Raw genomic sequence first — 22,289 nt, forward strand, 5'->3', positions numbered from 1 at the left:
ACAGAATAAAATATTCAGTTCAACTTGATGCCCAGCCAAACCTGAACAATTCTGTTTTTATTTTTCTCATTTCCATTTATATCGGTTTACCATACCCCAGATGTTTGATTTTCAAAAGCAGAATTAATACCAAGGGCATTGGTAAATATGTAAAATATTTTGACTAATCCACCTACAACTGCGTATGGTTAACAGAAGACAGAGTGTATTGCACATGAATTTAGAAAACATATCCTAACCAGCACAGAGTGATTCCTCGTGCAAGAGTTGTATTTCAGCATGAGTCTTTGTTCTGTAGCAACAACACAGAAAGAGATACAAAAATCAAGATGAATTCTATGTCCAAATTGCCCTCTAGTGCCAGCCTTAATGATATAAATCCCCCTGCTAGAATCAAAGAACCCCAGATTTATTGGGGGTTGGGAAAATATTTAAAGATCTGTTCTGGGCTACCTACTGTCCACAATATTGGACAGAGATGCCCTAGCTTCTTTGTAATTAGATGGAGTGATGTGTTACTTAATGATGTATCACTGATTTCCATCAAGGCAATAATCATTTTTTATTCCAGAAGTTGAGGGCAGGCTCACCTTTTTTGCATTCCAACTTGTACATTCTAGTATCTTTCCAAAGAACAGCATAATCTTCCCTGATGTTCTCAAACCTGTAAGAAAGCTTTAGGCTCTGTGGCAAAGTACCTTCTCCTCAGCAGGCTCAGTCCTTTTTAGCCTTGGAGATACAGGCTTGGGCAAAGCAGACCCTTCTAGGTAGCACAGGGTCTGGCTAATCCTTCCCTCAGTCAATCCCTTGTGCTTGTTTTCTCCCCTTCTGGGGACAGAGCACAGCCTTCCTTACTACACCTAACTTGCTAGCAGCTTCCCTCCACCCTTCTATGCCAGGGAGGGTTTAAAAAGGTCTCCAGCAGTTGGAGCCAGCTGAACCTAATTAATTCCCTGGTAACCCCTGTTCCAGCTGAACCTTATTTCCCCCTGGTTATCTCTCCTCAGTGGATTGGGAGAGGCCTTTTAACCCCCAGGACTAATTACTACTCCTCTCTTTGTAGCCATTTGTCCCGGGTTTGCCACAGCTCACTATATCAACGTTGCTGCATACTAACCAACAATTCCAAATTTCATCTGAGATGGTTATCTCTTTCAGTGGTGATGGTAGAAAAATAGATTCCTACTTACAGTGGGCTACATCCAAGTGGTGAAAAGGCTTATGAATTGGCCCTTTTGCAAAATGCCATGCAATGCTAGGGGCTGGTGATGAAAGGGCAGGTGGTCTGGTACAATAAGGTGCAGGAAAAGTGCATCTGGAATGCTGCAGCATTGTCTGCCCCTTTCTTGAAGACTTAGGGGAAATCCTGGTCCCACTGAAGTCAATGGGAGTTTTGCCATTTACTTAAATGGGGCTAGGATTTCACCTGATGAGGTATACCAATTAAGTCAGTTTCTTGGTTTATTAATGTCTGCAGGAAGGTGAGAACAGCCCACGCACCAAGAACTTAAAGGAGTGTGTCTCGGAGCCTGAGAACCAGCTGGAAGGGGAGCCTGATGATTCAAATATGATGCTAAGCAATCAGGAGATAAGGATCCCTTCACTCAAGGTATTGTGCTTAACACCCTAGCACCCGCCATCTACCATGGTGATATACTTATGATGTGTTTTGCACAAAGTATGCCTTGTGGGGTATCATTTTAAAAGTCTTGATCTGCTGGGCATTAATATCCTGTTGCATTGCATGTGCTATCATTGTATGTGAAGTTTACTATGTATGTGCTACTGAAATATGTTGTGAGGTTGTGAACACCCACAAGCAGCCTTTCAGGTACAGCAATGAAGAAGCCAGATAGTGTTGATGGCCCATTAAGGGGAATACATGCACTCTTAAGGATTACCCCAAGAACTATACAATGGAAACCTCTCTGAGATGGCATATACACAATGGAGACTGTTTGACTCCCATCACAGCAAAGGATCTTTCCAGCAAGCTGGAAGAAGCCATAAAAGGGGGGAGTGACATCATCATTTGGCTTCATTCCCCCACAACTCAACACCTGGAAGCAGGTCGGGAAGAAAAAGACTTTGAATGGGGGAGGGTTGTCCCAGGCTGGAAAGGCGTTCTAACCTATGTATGGAATATCTGTAAACTGCTTGTACTATCAGGGTGAGACACTGCTAGAAATCCTGTCTAGTTAATAGAACTCAGATTGCAAATTTGTTTTATTTCTTAGGTTACCAACTTTGATCTGTATGCTATTACTTATAAACACTTAAAATCTATCTTTCTGTGGTTAATAAATCTGTTTTACAGTTTTTATCTAAACAGTATGTTCTTTGAAGTGTAAAGGGAAATCTGCTCAGGAACATCTGTGTTGTCCTCTCCACACTGAGGGACTGGGTAATAAACTTACACTGGTCAGTCTTCTGGACTAATCATGGATTCTCTCTTCACTACTATTGTAAAGTGGAGGTGGGCACCACTGCAAGTGGAATTTCCCAGAATTCCCAGAGATGAGCAAAATGTCGAGCGGAACTGTAATTTCCTCCCTGTTGCTTTTTTCCAGCAGAATCATTACAACAGTGCAGCAACCCCCAGTCCTAACTGCTATATCTGCAATCAGTTCCCTGTAGTTGGGCCAGAACACTGCACAACTAATAGATTTGGCTTCAGTAATGTCTCTTGCAGACGTAAAATTGGCAGTGTTCAGTTACTATATTTCAGCAGACAGTAGGAGTGGAATAACTCCCCTCAGATGAGGAAACTGATGGTATGCTAGACTTATGAGTGCAAAAGCATACAGGGGCTTTTGAAAAATTTTACTCTTGAAAGTGGAACTCAGGTTCCTAGGTCATTCAGGTGCTTTTGAAAATGTTACCCATAATCTTTTCAAGAATTTTGAAATAACATTTTAATTAATCCATGACTGGCAGCCAGGCTTTTTCCCTAGTGTGGTAATGAAGGCAGGCAGCTAATCAGACCCTACAGTTTTCATAATCATATAGATTTCATTTCTTCCTTTGTTTCCGAGTATTCCCCATACAGTTTCATGCATACTAGTTACTAGAAGGGCACCTGAAGAAGGCAGTGTGTGAAGCTCTCTAGTGCTCCCTCCCATCAAAAGTATACAGTCAGCTAAGGGAGTGACACAGCATCCCCACAAGGTGAGACAAGAAAACACATGGCAACAAGTTCCCTGTGCCAAACAGTCAGCACAGATACCACTAGAGCCACTACAATGAGTTTGCCACCTGTGAGCCAGAACTTTGATGATTTCTCCTTTTAATGGTCTGCCTGTGGCAACAAGCATGTAAAAAAACACAGAATATTCCTGCAAGGAGCATGCCACTATGATAAGCTTCCCCTTCTACACACCCGAAAATATCTTGGGGGGGAAAAGATTTCATTCTTGGAGTCAAATAAAATTGATAACTTTGCTGTGTTGCTGGCTTTAGAGCATTGCTTTGTATGTCTTACAAAGTGTCTGCATCATTTAACATTTATATAACCTAGATACATATATAAATGTTGCCAGGTAAAATGTGTAGTTTGTATTTAGAAGAGCTGTAATGGTTTTTGTACCTTGCTGAAGTATTTTCTCTTCTTGGGTGGTCTTCTCTTCCTATAAATAATACATAAAATTAAATCTGTATACTGTACTTCCAAAGCCTTTAAAAAAACTATATTTAACTGCAGTATGTGAAATTCATCGTATTTTTTTAAAAAATAATGCATTATTATATTAGTATAATTCCTGAAAAAATATAGTACCATTGTAGGTATTACTTAATTGGTAAAATATGAAATAAGATAAAAAAATAACATGCCTGTTCATCTAAGTAACTAATCTTAAAAAAATAGGAAATATATTTATTTAGACAAAGCATTCCAGAATATTTCTTTTGGCTACAAAATAAAATAACTGCACCCCTATTGCTATTAAAACCACATACGAATGAAAAACTAACTTGGACTCAAACATAGGGGTAAGTTTTCAATTTAACAGCATGCATGTTATAAGGAATTATCCAGTCAATTTCTTCACACTACAACAATTTAAAAGAAGTGCATGCTTTACCTCTGTAGTTTCTGCAGTGGTGTTATTGCTTCTTTCTCCCTCAGGTGTTTTACTGTCATGCTCCTCCTTTTCATGCACTTTCCCATCATCATTGCTGCCTCCCTCCTCTTCCCCCTCCTCCTCCTCTTCTTTGTCTGTTATTTCTTCATCATCATCATCATCATCATCATCATCAGTCTCTTCATCTTCAGAAGTTTTTTGATCCTGTGACAAAATGGAAAAAAATTAAAACCATTTTCTTCAGCACTAGTAACCAGTACCCTACAACAGCTCTATGCTTCATACTGGAATGGATTCAGATACTCTGGCTCTAACTGTTCCCTTCACAGGCAGCTGAAAATATGAAAAGACAAAAGCATTTTATTTCAGAGTATTATGACTTCTTATTTAGGCTCTGACCTTGGAGTCTTATTTTAATACCTGCTTTAAGTACAAACTCAACTCAGCCTTAATTCTGGAGCTGTGGCCAGTAAAGCCTTTTTCTAACGAACAACATGTCCCCTTATAACAGAAAAACAATGAATGTGAATGCTTTTTTGGAAAGCCTGGTTAATTTTTTTAATTTGATATCTGTGTGAATAATGACATCGGTAATGCTTCCAACACTTTAACTAAAGGAACTTGTTAAATACCAGGTTTATTTTTCAGAGAGTTGATTCAAATACTAAAGTCATAGCAAATGGAATGCTCTGATCATTCACAGCATGTTTGATCTCAACCCAGTATAGCACCTTAATATATCTAGGCTTTTCTACAAATACCATTTTTATTTTTGCGATAACCATGGAGTATTATGAAAAATCAATTTGCATCAAAGAACACGTCTCTGTGAAAATTGTTACAAAGAAAGCAACGAGTAAATTGGACTAAATTATGTCATGTAAATCATGCAATCACCTTTGCTGTGCTAGTTATGCAGTTTTGGTAACATGAAATGTAACTTTGTCTCTCCTATTGCAAATCTACAATGAACATATAACAGCCTAATCTAAAATTCTAGCTTGGACTTCTAATGACAGATCAGTGGAGCTCTGCTCTCAGTTTATCATTGCACCAGAGAACATAGATGGTATTACATCCTTGCACTGCACGGTTGTTTAGCTACCATTGTTATAGTACATTTAGATATTCCAAGCAACATTTCACAGAAACATTCACTGAGCTATTGAACATAACACAACAATCCCAGTTGTAACTCAAATCAGTGGTTCCAAGCTTTTATTATGGTTTTTATTTTGATGCCCTGTTTTGATTGGTTGGTGGATGGGCACTCCTCACCTGGTAGCCCCTCATTTCATGCTTAGGCATAGTTGCTGTCTCTCCTATTTTCTGTCCATTCTCTCTGGTTTTTTCCTCCTCTCCTTTTTGGCTACACACTGGTAGTAGCTCAATGTGCCCACTCAGGATACTTGCTGCTCAGAGCAAAGGCCATTCATCGGTGGTTCTGTGGGGCTGGGGCACGGGATCTTGCAGCCATGCTGTATTTCATGAAGGTGGACACAAATGCTTGAGCTGATGAGCGCCTTCCTGGATGAGTTGCTCTTATGAGCAGGTGTATTTGAGGCTGCTGCAGGAGCAGGAAGGGTAGGTAGATTTCAGGAAGCTGCCCACCACTTTACCCACAGCAGCATGTTTGCAGAGAGCAATCAGAGTGGATCCAACTTCATGCAGCTTTCCACACTTCCACTGCTTCACTTTTTATGGGCTAGTCTAGTGCCCTCCTGCCCCCAGAGACTTGTCTCCAGGCTGAAAACACTACCTTCCATACACATATGCAGCTTGCACTTAAGTCAATGCATGCTTATGTATCTAAGGGCAGAATCAGGCTAGCTCCCTTTAAACAATGATAAAATCCCAAGCTTGGATATGCCAAGTTTACATGTTATCTAATTCTATGTTTCACTATTTCAAAGCAGAGCAAATGTAAGTTTCCAGCAGCATAATTCCACCTTTTTTAAAGTGGTGGTGGTCATGACCTGACAGAGCTTGTCAGCTTAATGTCTATGGCCTAGACTGTGCCCCCATGATCCACACATGGATCTCTCCACTTTCAGATCGAGGGGGTGGGAGGGGCAAGAGTCACTTCTGTAGCAGCAGCCCCCTCACTCTCTAGACCCTGCAGATGGCACTTTGCCTTCTGAGCAGGGAGAGAGTATAGGGTGGAAGCTGGACTGTATGGACACACATCATCCCCACACTGATCCCACAGAGATTAGCTGGAAAGGGAAATGCAGCTTTGGAGTGTATTAACTTTCCTGCTGAGCCCCATCTCTGTTGAGGAATGAAATTTAAGCAGTGGTCATGGGAAGTCATGGCCAGGAAGAATCCTTGGTAGTACAGCAGTACTGTAAGCGTACTACTAGGAAGACAGGGGAAATGCAAGGGAGCATTTGCTGATGTGGATGGACCTGACCTTTGGGGATCTATGGAGTCTGTAATGGGCACTGCAGCTCACTCTGCCAACATAAAATCTGCAGTGTTGCCTTTACTGAGATTCCCTCCCCGTTTGCTCCCTCCAACCGATTTCACTGCAGTTTTATTTAGTTCTATAAGAACAGTCTTAATTGCAAGCAATGAAAAAACATCCCCATACACAACCTTGAAAAGAGAAAAGGAATCACAAGCAACTCAAGTGATTTGCTCTAGTTCACCTATCCATCAAGTACTGTGAAAGCCATTGCCCACAGATGCAATACTTTGTTTTGCCTAAATTATATAAAATCATATAAGATTAGGGTTGGAAGAGACCTCAGGAGGTCACCTAGTCCAACCCCCTACTCAAAGCAGGACCGACCCCAAGTAATATTTTATATTACTATTGGGTCTTGCAAACTCGTATATCATTGTCAGGTTTCCTGTGCAGATTGCAAATGGAGAGCCAACTGTGAATTCCACAGGAGACTTACATAGTGGGCAGTCATCAGTTTGAGAATGTTGACACGCTGCCAGCAAGAATCATGCCTGCTGGCTTTTGGAACAAATATGGGAAGAGTGACAAGAGGTTTCAGAAGGGTATGATTTTGTTGTTGAATTTTTTTGTCTTTACTGAGGAACGTGCGTCTGATGAAGTGGGTATTCACCCATGAAAACTTATGCTCCAATACATCTGTTAGTCTATAAGGTGCCCCGGGACTCTTTGTTGCTTTTTATTAATCATCAAGTTACAAATAACAGTCTCTTACACACCAGCTTAATTTCTATATCATTATTTATTCAAGCATCTATAAAGCAACGGGAAAAAAATACTAAGGGTTCAGCAAAAACTGCCTTTTTCAGGCCAGCTCTGGGGGGGAAGAATTTACAGATAGAATACTGGAAATGTTTTCATCTCACAGTTCTGTAAAATTGCTATGTTATTTATCTTTAGTATGGTACACATGCAGGCCTGAATCTGCAAGTGCTTGTACATTGCATAAGGTGATTGTACTCCAGTGCATATGAGAGAGGAGATTATACATATGCACAAGACTAGATGGTTTTCTAAAGGATATGCTCCACCTCAACTAGATGTTATGGACTTGATGCAGAATGCAATGGGTGAAATTCCATGCCTTGTGTGGAAGGTATGACTAGATGGTCATAATGGTCTCTTTTGGCCTTAAAAATCTATGAATCTATACATCAGTAAGGGTGAAATACATCACTGTGCAATGGGCCAGCAAAAGGTCTGTGCAGCACTTAAGTCCCACTTTAGTGCTATTTTGAGGAATTAAGTGGTTCATAGGTCTTGTGCTGGTCCATTTCACAAGGGTAAATTTCTTCCCATAAACCTAGTCCTCTCCAAACTGCATAGAAGATTAAAGCCCTGATAGGCCTACTCCCTTGGTTTTCCAGAGCACAAAGCTTTTTTTAAAAAAGAGGAGGGTGGGTCATAGGTGGAAAATGGGCATGTCTCAGGAGTTACTGCATTAAGTAACATGCATGCATCCGACGAAGTGGGTATTCACCCAGGAAAGCTCATGCTCCAATACGTCTGTTAGCCTATAAGGTGCCACAAGACTCTTTGCTGCTTTTGCATTAAGTGTGTGTGACCCACCAACCTCTTAATTCCAAACTAGCAAGAGGGTGCACAAGGGTTATGGGGATATCTTGGGTCTGGCAAGTACATTCTAGTTCACCAAAGTTTGTCATGTGAAATCTCAAATAAAAGTCAGTGTCACACTGATCATCAATATAATTGCAAAATGCATGTGTGGATGTTGAGTAAGGAATCATCTACACATTCAGAAAATTATGTTCTTAAACTCTGTGTCTAGGGACTGGCCACCAGCAAAGGTGAAAAACAAGTTTGCTGTCAGACAAGCAAAATTTATCTAGTAGCTGTTTACATGTAAATTAAGTATTGTATAGTTCAGAATGGGTTCCCTCCCACCAGTCTGAACAGAATGCTAATGGAAGATTGTAAGAACTTCAAAGAAAGACAAGTAACAAGAAGCAAACAGCTGGGGACGGAACCCTATCTTGAAGTGCACATTGAAGGTTGTGGAACTCTCTTTAAAGTACAAAAAAAGACACCCTATAATCCTTCATCTAGGAAATAAACGGACAGCACGTTCTCTTAATGAAAGAGGGGCTTCAAATAAGCTTGGATGAAAACGTTGGATAGTAACTGCGGGTGACATAGCTTCTTTAGACAGGAGGGAAACCTGTTAGTTAAGGTTAGTCTCCAGGAAGCATGTTATGATTTTGTTTTATATGTAACTGTTTGTTTCCAATATTCTTACTTGCTACCACTTGAATCTTTGTTCTTTGACAATAAACATCCTTGTTTTCATACTGAATATGTCAAAGTGCTGTGGTGTTAAACAAAGTGGTTGAGTTGAATCTTATGAGCTGCTGCATACTGTTCCTTTGCGAGCAGTGGGACAGGTAATACTGTGAGTGTCCAGTGGACAAGGGGCTGGACACTACCAGGAATGCTCGGAGGGCTCGGGAGCTGACGTGTGCCTTTCGCTAACCTGTCCACAGAGAGAGAGAGAGAGCGCATTGCAGAAGCCACCACAGGCTTGTGGTTTCAGGGAGCTGAGCCACACAGCAGGCACAGACAAGATGCCCTCATGCTAAGGGCAGGTGGTGCTGAGGTGCCTCAAAACCCTGGGCACCCCGGGGAGTGTCACAGTGTGATCCTCAGCACTCAAACGGGGAAATTCTGTCTTACCTCTGAATTTTCATTCTAGGACGCTCCATGTCAGCCAGATTTCACACTGGGGTGTTCCCAGTCTCCATGGAAACCAGAGGCAGGCCAGACCTTGCTCTGTGTCTAGGCTTAGGACCAGCCCTCAGGAAGAACTCTCCAGACTCATAACTTCCAAATACTAAATTATGTAAAAGTTTAAAATTATTATTTAGCTCAACATGTCAGCCTTGACATGAAATTGAGAGATTTCCTGGGGGAACCCCCTTTCCTTTCAAACTACTTAACAATTGAGCAATAGCCAGAGGGGAGGAGGGTGCAACCCCAGACACAGTACAATCCTCTGAGTGAGGGTCAGACTATCTCCCATAAAGGGTCCTAGGACAAAAATTCACAGGTATGGCAGAATTTTCCCTTTCTCACTCCCCTCCATGTCAGACACTCTTCACAACGGGACGCAGAAAGCAGTAAATCATCCGTAGTAAGGAAGGAAGAATTCAATTTACCCATACAGAACTGAGAAGAAACTTCCAAGATTGTTGGGGCATCCCATTCAGTAACACCCTTCTACCAAACACTGCACCAGCACAGGTGAGGATGTCAGCCCTAGAGTGTTGGAGCAATTGTGAACAGATGACCCTGCAGTAGCCTTATGGACTCTCCTTCTCATAAAATGTGTAATCTCTTTGCCCACAAAATTGCCGCTTTTTTCAGAGGGCATAGTAATGAGAGGAGCTGTACCTGATGCTTTGAATGCCTTTGCTATATATACCTTTATTCCTCTGTAGGCTCTGTTCACATCTAACTTATGCATTTCTACTTCCTCAGGATGTTTGTATTCAATCAGAAAGGCAACAATACCACTTCCTATTGAATGCAAAAGATTGGTGTGGTCTTGGGGATGGATGCCTGGTTAGTTCACAGGACTATTGCCTTTGGCAGAACATGTAACTGGGGTTTCATTGACAGCATGCCAACCTCCAAAACCCACTTGGACAAGAAGGTGGCAATGCAGTAGGCAAAATACTTTCACTGAGAAGAGGAAGAGACCTACCAACTGTGAAGCTGAAAAGTGGTTTTATTAGGACTTGTAGCCCACAGATCAAGACCAGAATCTGCATATTGCCAGAGGACTGATAAGAGTAATGGTCCTCAGAGCTCTGTTATGTGACGGTGATGAGAGATTCTCATGGGTTTATTACAGTGCAACATTCCTGCAGTCAGTGACCTGTCTTTCCAAAATGTGTTGGCCTTGAACCCCATGGTCAGGCCATCTTGTAACAACACCAGAACATTCTTTGCTTCAGCTGACTTTGCTCTGATGTATACTCCTTATAACTCCAACATCTAAACCTCAAGTGAGACATAGACATCATTTCAGAATTTCCTCCAAATGGCTAGGAGGGTGTTTATTCACCTTCTTAGAATGAGTGACTGTAATTCTTTCCTCTAAGTTTCAGGATAGGTCCCTGTTGCACTATGCTTTGAGATCACTTGATCATTGCCTGTTGGGTTCGCTCCCTCTGGGGCACCTGGCATTGCCCACTGTCGGTAGACAGGATGCTGGGCTGGATGGACCTTTGGTCTGACACAGTACAGCCGTTCTTATGTTCTTATGTCTGTGTTAGGAATCTGAGAGGAGATTCCAGTTGCATCTAAATCAGGTCTGTGAACCAAGACCTGAAAGTTAATGGGAAGGTGATTATGATCACCAAGGTCTGTTCCTTCACAAACTTCTTTAAAATCATTACTCTCAGTAGGGGGTAGAGGGGGGATGGCATAGAGTCTATGCCATAGACTTATAGATCATAGACTTTAAGGTCAGAAGGGACCATCATGATCATTTATCTAGTCTGGTCTCCTGCACATTACAGGTCACTGAACCTCACCCATCCACTTCTGTAATAGACCCCTAGCTTCTGGCTGAGTTACTGAAGTGCTCAAATCATGATTTAAAGACTTCAAGTTACAGAGAATCCTCCATTTACACTAGTTTAAACCTGCAAGTGACCTGTGCCCCCATGCTGCAGAGAAAGGCAAAAACCCCAAAGGGTCTCTGCCAATCTGACTGGGGGGAAATTCCTTCCCAACCCCAAATATGGCTATCAGTTAGACCCTGAGCATGTGGACAAGACCCACCATCCAGACACCTAGAAAAGAATTATCTGTAGTAACTCAGAGCCCTCCCCAGTTAGTGCCCTGTCACCAGCCACTGGAGATATTTGCTGCTAGCAGTCGCAGATCAGCTACATGCTATTGTACGCAGTCTCATCATACCACTGCCTCCATAAACGTATCAATCTCAGTCTTGAAGCCTGTTCTAGAACTTCACTCCTCTGAGATAAGGGAACCATAGCCTCTACTTTTGAGTGTCTCTTCTTCATGTATTACCTTTTTTGGTTTTAGCAGGCAAATAGGTTCATCAGTAGGCTTCCAACCTGGCATATGATGCACCGAAAGGTTCTAAGCTTGGCTTCCTGAGCCAACTGACCATGACTTTCCTTCTTGGTGTAGAATCTTGAGTAGTAGAGCCACAGCTTCTGCATAGGAGATGAACTAGACTACTTCTCTCAGCAGTCCTGAAGGTTTTCTGCCTTCTTAGCAGGCAAGTACACACTATGTTTCTGAAGAATCATCAGCTGAAAATGGAGATGGTGCTTGATGGTCCATAGCATGAGAAAAGTTATACTCCATGTCACCTCCTTGAGCCACATCCCAACCCTCCAAGTCATATAAGTGTCCAGATATGTTCCCCCTACATGGAGTCTGGTATCTATACTTTGCTTCTATGTTTCTCTGGACCTAATACCACACAGCTGTTAAGTAATAGTAAGAATTGCAAGAATTGTGCTGGGTATACATATGAGACCAACTAGCTCAGGAGCCAAGTCAGAGATTTTCTCTGAGGAGAGGGTATGCTCATGTTTGCAAATCAGACACTATCTTCCTCCCTCTCTCTTTTGAAATAACTATTGCTTTGGACAACAACTTAGATACTAGAGTTCTGTAAAGGCCATAATTGGCCCTTCCACTTGTTCGTGCAAAGGAATGTTTCTGAAGGCTTTTAGTGATGGCTGCTGAGCTCTGTGTAACATGATGAAAAGGCAGTCCAGACAAGGATATTCCTTTCACTTGAAGAGAGGGATGATATGGTATTTATGAATACCCATGTAGAAGTTACAAACCAAAAGGGAGTACTCTATTGAAAATACTTCTTATAGCAGATGCTGAAGTATCTCCAGTATCTCTCCAGGAGGTTTATTTTCATATTCTGAGGTTTTGGGAAAATAATGTATAATTAATTTTAGTATTTCCACCTAGAATATTACTCTCCTTATGGACTCATTGGGAGACCTGAGATCTAAAGTGGTCTGCATGTCTCTGTTTCTCTTTGTACCACAAAGAATCTTGTGCCCTTTCCAAAATATCTGTCCCTCCACCAAATTGATTCCATTGTTCCACAGCTAGGAGATGAATCACTGCATCCTTCATCTTCTGATGTCATGAAGGGTCTTGTTGATAGTGTTGGTTTATTTTAATTTACTGTGGGGAAAAGAATAAACTTGTCTGTAGGACATTGAGTGAGTTCAATTGAATAGCCTTCCCTGATTATCTCAACCTCCATTTTCTGAGGCAGTTCATTCCCAGATGAGGGCTTACAGGGAGGTGCCCCTCAGATGGGGGGTCTACCCAAACATGGGAAACCAAAAAACCAAGAGAAGCTGTTGGGATTGGATGGTTTTCCAGAGAATCCCAGATAGGGTCTTCCAACTCTCAGGAAAAGCAGCAGTGACCTCCTCCTATTTTGTAATCTCTATGCTAGAACCTAGAATGACAGCAGTCTCAAAGGGAAAACCTGTTGAAAAAAGATAGTTTGAAGATTCTCTCACTGGAAGAAAGGAGAGACTTTCCCCCTTCTCTAAAGCCCCAGGGACTGCTTCATCTCAGTGCTTCCCAAAGAGCTTACCAACAAAATATTTGAAAGGATACTAGATGCTAGCACACAATTCCAATTTCAGCAAGTGGAGCCACAGTTGTTCCTGAGACACATCTTTGGAAGTTCCGAATATACAGCAACTCAGAATCAGGTGAGACACCATGCACTGAAAAAGCTGCTAGGGAAGCCTAGTTTAAAGCACATTCTTTGTGGTGGGTTTTGGAAAGGTTGGGATGGGAGGCAGGTGTTTATGCACGCACACAACGGCCTTCCAGTTGAGCACAGACCTCCACAATAAGACACTACAGCCAATATTCTCAGGCTACTGTATCCACGTTTAGCCTGAGTGATGATCTTATTCTCCTGTCTGTGGGTTTGACAGAAGTACTCTCTTGGCTGGTATGACCATGCCCTTTACTAAGAAGGCTGCAGCAGGCTTAATCTTAGGCAGATTAATGAAGACCTCTTCATCCTTACCTATAAGTAGATCTCAATGACACCCTCATAAACCAAGTGAAGAATTACACTGTTCTTCAACTTTGCAAAGTGGGTTTTTTAATTTTTGTGTTTTAATTTAATTTGGTTTAACCTACAAAGTTAGGCCTCCCATTCATGCTTACTTCTGGGAAGCTTAGTTAAGACACAGATATCTTGTTCATAACCCCAACTCTAGAGATGTGTCCTTCTCTTTAGAGGCTCTAGAGGGCAGACTCTCTCATGGGAGGTTTTAAGACTGTGAACAACATTCTTCACCAGACCCTGAGCCAAAACCATGAAAAGGGGCGGGTGGGTGTGAGGAGAAGAGTTATCAAGGAGATTGAAAGGACAGTCTGCAGGCATATATCCTGCATGTCTCCCTAAAGGAAAAGAGTAGCCACTTTATGACCTCATGTCACACCCCTGGAGGCTGGAAGGAAAGGCGGTAGGTCCATCTTCCAGGAAAGGTGATCTAAAATGCTTCACTCTATATTCCCTGTTGCAGGATCTAGGCTAAGTGGGGAGTGATCTGGATCTCCTGGTGACAAATGACTCTTCAGCACCTTTCAGAGCAGCTAAGGTCATACTGGTAAAACAGCTTGTGGGAAGGGAAAATGTGGGAAGGGCCTTCTCAACCACCTCAGTGTGGACCTTGCCAGGCTGGGAGCAGGAATTTCTTTATCCTGCTCCCTACAGGGAGAACTTTTGCCTTCTGCCAAGATTCAGGAGGCTCAGGTGAAACTATCCTGCCTGCTCTAAAAGTTGTGGGAATGGGGTCTCATGCCTAGAGAAAATGCAGAGGGACTTTGAAATAAAATTTAGCCCCAGTTCCATGCCACTCATTCTGGTTTGGTCTCTGTGAAGGGAATTTTCATGTGGTTGTTTCTCTCTTTTTACATAGGCCTCAACCACACATTGACTAGAAGCCGTTTTAATGCAGCCTGCTGAACTGTCTCCACATGGCCTTTGCCATACACCAGCTGAGAGCTCAGTTCCTGGGACCTGCTGTATGTGCCTACCATTTCTGAAGCAGGAGGAGAGGTACTATCCTTCAAATCCTCCTCAGAAAGTCAAGATTTTTTTTTTAAGTTTACAGTTTTAAGAAGAAAAACTTTGAAATCAATGAGGAAACTGAGACATTTAGTTGAAAATCTTTTTAAAATCCTGTGAAAGCTCTGCTACAGAGGGGCCCTGAAGTTTGTTTTGTGTGCCACCTAGAAGCAGAGAATTCTGGGGATTTCTTCCTGAGGGCAGGTCCTAAGCTTAGGCTCAGAGCAAAGATCTGGTCTCTTCACAATTACCATGGAGAAGACTGACAAAGGAGATTGAGAATGAGGCACTTAGCTATGTGCTCTTTCTATGGCACCGCTCCTCCTAATAAGCAGGAATAAGTTGGCAGCTACTCAGCCGCCCTCTCAATAATGGAGGTACAGGTTCCCTCACTACTGTCCAGCTCATCACCTAAGGTGTGCAACACTCTGCCTGTGCTGTACAGGCTCAGTCCCAACAATCTCCAACAACATTACCTTCAAAGTCAACAATTCAGAAAAGTTTACCAATTACTGTGCTATTTCACACTTAAAGACACAAGTCAATCGAAGGAAAAGCAAGTATATTTGTGGATACAGATTCCCAGCATTATAGGAAGCAAAAGGCTTTGCAGACAGAAAATCATCTGTGCCTGCAAAATTTCTAAAAGGCAGAAGTATACAGTGGATTCTGCTTTGTCATGCACACTATCCCTGGGTGATATGAAATGTTTGAAAAGTAGTCTAGTTCTAAATGTTTTGGCTACTCTGCAGTTTTAAAGATTGTTCTTTAGAGATGTTTATGCAGCTGTATTTGTTTTACAATTTCACATAGCAGAAAAATTAGTCATTGTTTACCTCCAGTTTATTAAGAATGATCTGCAAACTTAAATGTCACCTTTTTAATATCAGGCTTTTAACTTAAGGTTTCACCTTTTAAAGAAATCAGAAGCTAGATACAATGAGTCAGACCCTGCCTTGCAATAGGGCTCCCCTGTGAGCTACCTGGGGGGGGGGGTGCAAAAAGGGCCAGAAAGTTTCCCTTAATTGGTTGGAGATTACCTAACTGTGGGTGAATGTAGAGCTGGCAGAGCTCCTCTCTGTCTTCCAAGAGTGTGTGGTAGGAGGGGATGCAGCCAGAACATCCCCAACAATCTGGCATTCACAGTCCAGTGTAACAGACCGCAATAGGTCTTTACGAGCAGCATATTTAAAGCTGGCTGCTCTAAAGGAGCATCAAGGAGCCAAACCAACCCAGCAGCCCCGGGGACAGGGGAGGTGAGTGGTGTTATAAAGCTACCGTTGCTCTTTCCACCCCCTAACACACACACCTTGGGTCCTGTGCAGAGTACAGCTCAAGCAAACTGAAGGATTTGGGCTTATGCTATACTCTAGTTAGGATGTGGCCAATAGGCTCATGGTTCTTGAGAGATTTTACAGGTCAGATCCCCCCTCCCCACAGATTTGCAGGGCAATAAACCTCTTTTAAAGCTTCATAAATACTGAGAAGTCATGGCCTCTTGCACAGGTGCATTGTGGGTTGAGCGTGGACAGGTTGAGAGTTTTAGAGACACCCACAGCACTCTCATGCAGCAGCTGGGCAGAATATATACCTAGTAAGACCCTAAGTACTTGGTGGGGTACCCAGACAGAGCAGCTGATAGGCCCCATGCATACAAGCTGACATGGACGCACAGCCAGGGTGAATGCTGCCTTCATCATAAGGTATGAAGGAAAATGAACACTAATCGTTTTATGAGCAGGGGTGAGGGGTGCTACAAAGTGCATTGCCATAGACCAGTGGTCCCCAACCTTTTTCGTCTGGCACCGAAATGCCGCCGAAATTTGGCAGCATTTCGGCGGATGCTCGTCCGCGGGCACATTTAGATGCCATGGCACCCGTGGGCACCGTGTTGGGGACCCCTGCCATAGACCATCTGACCCTGCTGAGGCAGGACTTCACAGGAATCTTCCACTTCGCGAACATTTTATTGTTCTCTCCAGTGCACCTCAGAGATGGCAAGGACAGGATTTTGCCCTCTGGGGGCTTGTCTCTATGGGGAAAATGCATCATGCTAATTAAAATATGATAACACTTGTTCTAAGAATATTAAATAGAAGTTTGGTAGAATTCATTTTAAAAATAATTTTGACGGATAATATCAATGTTTATTTTTAAACATTTTTAATTTTTATCCATTTAAATTTTCATAGTTGTGCAAAATTATAGGTTTCACTTTTTATTTTTATCAGTTGAAATTTTCACAGTTGTGGGAAATTATGGAGATGTTGAGATTCAAAAAGTGACAGCTTTATAACTGTCAAAACAAATATCATGTCAAAATATACAAAGTAAATATCCTTAACTCAAACGCTGGTAAGTTCTCAAGCAGCATTCTTCTTACTTTGCCTATTTGTAAATTTCTATTATTATTGATGGAAGTATTTTTTCATCAGTTTGTGTAAGTATGGTGAAATTAACATTTACTGACATATACACATAAAAATCTAATCCTTCCAAGAGTAATTAAATATGACTTTGCCTTGAGTGTGGACAAGGACAGCCATTTAAAAAATATTTATATGACCACGGTTAACCCTGAGGGGGTTAGATATGTGTGGATGTCTTGATCTGTAAAACATTTCTTGAATACTATTGTGCTCATTGCTCTGATCTTGGATTACTTAATGTGATGACTGGAGGTACTGCTTTCCTAAGCTCTACGCAGTGCTAATAAATACGTCTGGTAATCTCTTACTGAGCAACAGTGCAAGCTTAACATCTTAAAACTGAGAGCCTAATTTAAATTTCTAACTATTAATATAGTAACTTTGTTAGTTTCAGCTATTAGTTAGTTTCACCACAGTTTCAGCATCCATCACAGAAAAAGCTGTCCACAGAGTTTGATGACAAAACTATATAAAAGCATGAGTTAAGCACTCTGATGGATTTAACAGCTTATTCTTTCAGCTATAAGTTATTAAGATAGCTGTCAGGCTAGGACTTCCTTCTATGTTTTTATGGATGCAAAAGCCCTACTGAGTACTTTAAAGAGAGTTCTGATAGTAAAATTTAGGGAACAATTACTAATTCTTGCTTGAGAGAAACTTTGAGTAAAATTAATCACTTTTATTCAAATGATTCGTTTTATTTTACTGAAAGATTATATAAATCATTATCTGAAACCTGCTGATTGTGCTCGCAATGTTTTATTAAATGCTATGTTTACATTCCCATGCAGTTTGGACTATGGGGGCAGCAGTGTTGCACCCAAGTGCTGTGCTGTAACTCCCTCAGGTGAACACTGCGGGCGTGAATGAAAAGGTTCCTAGTTCACATTAACACAGTCCTCTTCAAACAGGACTACATTAATGCAAACTAGGAACCTTTTCATTCATGCCCAGAGCATCCACAAAGGGCAATTACACCACAGCACTTTGGGTGCACACTGCTATTCATGCCCCCACAGTCCAAACTACATGTTCCGATCTCTGTAATCTCTGTTATTCTTTCTCCATTCCCTCCAACTGTTTGGAATGCCCACTTATCACAACTTGTCCAACATTATAGTATAAACTCTTCAAGGCATATTTCTCCTTATGTGTTTCTACAGTGGGCAGCACACTGGAGCTTTGATTTGTTTGGGGCATCTGGGTGCTAATCCAGTTTGGCAGACTTACAGTTGCAGAGCCCAGGACAACTGGGGTAAAGGAGACAGAAAAGTTGTCAGACCACCAGTCAAGGCTGCCTGGCATAGATGGCATCTGTTACATACAAACATATACTCGCCATAGGGTAAAATTCCAAAACTGCCTAAGAGACATAGGAACATAAATCCCATTTTCAAAAGTCACTTAGTGGGATTTATGTTCCTATGTCACTTCTGAATATGGAACTTAGGATCTTAAATCTTAGGCACTTCTGAAAATTTTACCCATAACATTAATACATGGAGAAACACAAATCATGCTAATTACAAAGTATATTAACCTGTCTGCTGTCCCCTCACAGGTACAGCTAAGGATACAGTAAATTCATAAGCATCATCTACTATTCACCTCCCTTATTGGAAACTAACTCCTTTAACACATATTATACTTAACACTAAATACTAATTTGATAAATAATCCAGCACTATTCTATCTACATTTTAATTGTACATTTGTGTTTTACAATACCTATCCATCTACTTTTTACTTCCTTCTAACATCAGGTTTTTTTTAGTCTCTGGAAACATTTATCCTGCAGTGTCTCTTCTTTTACCGTGGGTCTCAGATTAAAGTAACCTTTGGAACTGATTGACAAATCTGAAATGGGTACTTGTTCCTTATATCAGTGCTTTGTCTTGAGCTTTTACTCTGGGTGGGGAGCAGGGACATATGTATTGGACCAAGCTGTTGCTATATGGTAATACAGTTCGTCCTATGACGATTGCTACTGTGACTCTCCACAAGGAAGGCCAAGTCTTTGCCATCTTGCCCAAGCAAAGATTAAACTACTACTGTACTTTTATAATTGTTTAATAACTATAGTTGTTCATATTAGTGTTTGTTTTCAGTATCTGCCTAATCTCTTATTTTACAAGCAATCTAAGTAAACATTAACATCTTTTCTGCCAACAGTGGATCCAGAGGATTACCATCAAATCTGAAAGATTTTTATTTACATATTCCCAGGGCAAGTTAGCATCAGAAATAGGTCAGGTAGGCTATGCCCTTAATATACAAAACTGCATCTTCTGAAAGGAAGCAGACTGTTTGGAAAAAGCAATCAGATTCAATTTAGATGGGCTCAGGCTTAACTAATCTTCTCCCTACAATGGAAAACTGTAGAATCTAAAGTCAGTTTTAAGGAGTTTTGCAAAGCATCATACAACAAACTTAACACTCTCACTTCTTCCAGACCATGTTAGGTAGTAATGTAAATATCTTTTAATCTTCAGTCATTTGGGAAGTCATACCAAAAGCAGCCCCAGACACAAAAATAAATAGATAGTCTATCTGAGTTTGACTATCATAGTACACTTATGATATCAACCACTTAGTGAATCTCTGAAAAATATGATGCAAAGGAAATTAATTATGAATGCTAATAGTCTCTGGAGAGACTATCTTAGGAACATTAGCCCAGGTTTCTGGCTGTAATTTGTATACCTTTTCCAAATGCTTAAAGGAGGAAGCTTTTAACAACAAGTGTATGCCGTGCAGCTTCCACAAATTTCTCAACTGAGTGTGGACAGATGAAATGTTTTCAGTGGTATCATGCCTTGGAAACAGAGAAATTATTATTCCTTTCACCTTTTTCTAAACATTAGATATTCTGGACTAAATTTTCAAAGTGATTAGTGATTTTGGGTGCCTCCATTTTTTTTGTATCTAAGATGAAACCTCTTAAAGGTCTGATTTTCAATGGATGAGTGCTCAACACTTTATGAACGTGAGGCCTCTTTATGGTGTTTCAAGTGCTGAGTGGCCAAAGCAAATAATCAGTTATTCTTTCAGCTGGCTACTAGAGGTCAGATGTTTTAAAAATGAACCTATCAACCCATTCAGTGTAGTTAAAAACCTTTAGGGTTTTAGTTTCTATATCTGCTTCTGGAGATGAGATTAAATCTTCTGAGCAACCCTGTAAGGGACCTGGCTATGTGGGAGTTTTTCTTTCTGGTTGTGTGCCTGGATCTGTATCCAAGCACTTCCCATTCTTTTTACAGTAATTCAGAGCAAGATTGAGCAGCCTTTACCTCCAACAATGCAATCATTGCAATTTTTGCAGTAAATTATGATGAGTCCTGTGAATTGCTTGAAGATGGTGATAATATTATTGTACATCCCTCATCTTCTATCCTATAGACAGAGACTGCCAGTATAGGACAAACTCCTTCATGATTTTGCCCACCAAGAAACTGGGCGAAAGATCCGGCAGCTCTGTATGTAAACTCCAGTCCATGCGTTTTCCCCCCGTTTTCTCCCTCCCTGCTCTTTGGGCCTGGAAACAGACATTTTGCCGCATTAGTCATATCCAGCTCTCTCATTTTTCTTTGTCTTTCTTTTATTCCAACTCTCCAACAATAGACAAGGAAGACAAGAAGGATGAAAGAGCCACGCTGAAAGGAAAAGGAGAAGAGAACAGGCAGCAGAGATGTAAGCTCTCCCAATAAATCCTTGCTTCAAGTAGAGACCCCAACAACCAGTAGTCTAGTAGCATCCCCTCCAATCTGTCACGGAGATAAGGCTGGGACTCTTTTCCTTCCCTACCTGGAATACTGCAAGCCCCTCAAGACTCTGTGCTTTCAACTCAATTCCTGCCGCAGCCACATTTCCTCCTCCAGCCAGCCTATAGTGTGGATTCCCCAAGCAGTGAGCCCTATTATAGTGAGCCTGTCCTCCTGCTGAACTACTTCATTGCTATACCTTTTGTGGCACATGCGCGTGCGCACAAACAGTTCTTCTCTATTGGTGATTTCTTTCTACACTCCTGCTGGCATTTTTAAATAAACTTGAATTGTGCCTGTTCTCACGTTGTGCTTTGTGGGATCCCACTGAACAGCTCACATAGTACCAGTCACATGGTACCTTCCAAGTCCCCCCGCATTCTCAGACATCCACCTTGTTTGGCCTTTGTAGCCATTGCCCTAGTTTCCTCTTTCTAGTGTCATCCTTCCACCCCACAAGCTGTGCAGGTGCTACCTTGTCTGAGCGCAAAGATATGATCTGGGCAACTTTTGCCTCTATCCTTTAAGAGGGCCCTTCTTCCAAATGCAGATTCTACAGACTCACAGACCTCCACACACAGCAGAAGGGATGCCACAGTTCCTTCAGATCACTCCTAAACATCCTTCCCACCAGGCTGACTTTCTTGGAGATGATTCCTCGTTTGATATTACTGTGACACAAAAGGAAGGATTCCTCCCAAACCACTGAAGGCTCAGGATCCCAAGGCTGAGTCCATTGTCTTTTATATCCTGGGAACCGTTTAGAGTAAAGAACTCTTAGGTAAAATCCAGGGATCTGGAGTGGAATTTTCAAACACACCTCACATACTTAGGAGCACAAGTCCTATTGACTTCCAACTGGATGCAAGTTCCTAAGTCACACGGGCACCTTTAAAAATTCTGCCTTGGATGTTTAAATGGACTACTCTAAAATCTAGTTTGCCTTCCCTCTGCACTCTGCCATCCGGGATATACTCCGATTTTATTGCAGAGAGGACAATAAATATATCCGATTTTAAATTCTGTTGTTTTAAGATGTGTCAGATGAGTCGAGCCTTAGGCAGCTGCTTGATAAAACCCAAATACATTCTTTAAACCTCTAATAATTTTTTTAAAAAAATATATCCAACCTCTGCCACAGTGGTTCACAATTCTGAGCTCATACGGGATCCATGCCTGCTCCTGGATTGCCACGTGACACTATTACAAAGTGCCTTTTATTATCCACAGTTGATCTGGAAGTGGTGAACATTCCTCTCCAACGTCATAGAGATCCATGCCCTTCCAACCACAGGATTTTTTGGATTAATTCAATGTGTCCTATTTGAAGCTACCTTTGATAAGCACCTGGAAGCTAGAAGTGTGGACCACAGAGGATCATCACTTTAGTAGGGTAGCAGTTACATATTGAGTATGTAA

The 22,289-nt window shown here is 41.5% G+C and overlaps 1 protein-coding gene and 1 long non-coding RNA gene across 5 annotated transcripts in view; one reads left to right on the forward strand and one right to left on the reverse strand.

The window, feature by feature from the left end:
• LOC120391992 (X-linked retinitis pigmentosa GTPase regulator-like) overlaps positions 1 to 22,289 on the reverse strand; it is a 101,652-nt gene that overhangs the window by 4,599 nt on the left and 74,764 nt on the right. For all 4 annotated transcript variants that reach the window (XM_039516306.1, XM_039516271.1, XM_039516264.1 and 1 more), the window contains 2 exons: positions 4,083 to 4,286; positions 3,587 to 3,626 (listed from right to left, as the gene is read on the reverse strand). In XM_039516306.1, coding sequence (XP_039372240.1) covers positions 3,587 to 3,626; positions 4,083 to 4,286 — 244 coding nt within the window. The remainder of the gene's footprint in view (positions 1 to 3,586; positions 3,627 to 4,082; positions 4,287 to 22,289) is intronic.
• LOC120392026 lies at positions 1,037 to 21,247 on the forward strand. Its single transcript, XR_005591547.1, has 4 exons — positions 1,037 to 1,166; positions 1,478 to 1,609; positions 14,532 to 14,671; positions 20,731 to 21,247. It is a non-coding gene; the product is annotated as an uncharacterized LOC120392026 (long non-coding RNA).

Source organism: Mauremys reevesii, linkage group 1 (genome assembly GCF_016161935.1).
Source record: "Mauremys reevesii isolate NIE-2019 linkage group 1, ASM1616193v1, whole genome shotgun sequence".
NCBI classification, from domain to species: domain Eukaryota; kingdom Metazoa; phylum Chordata; order Testudines; family Geoemydidae; genus Mauremys; species Mauremys reevesii.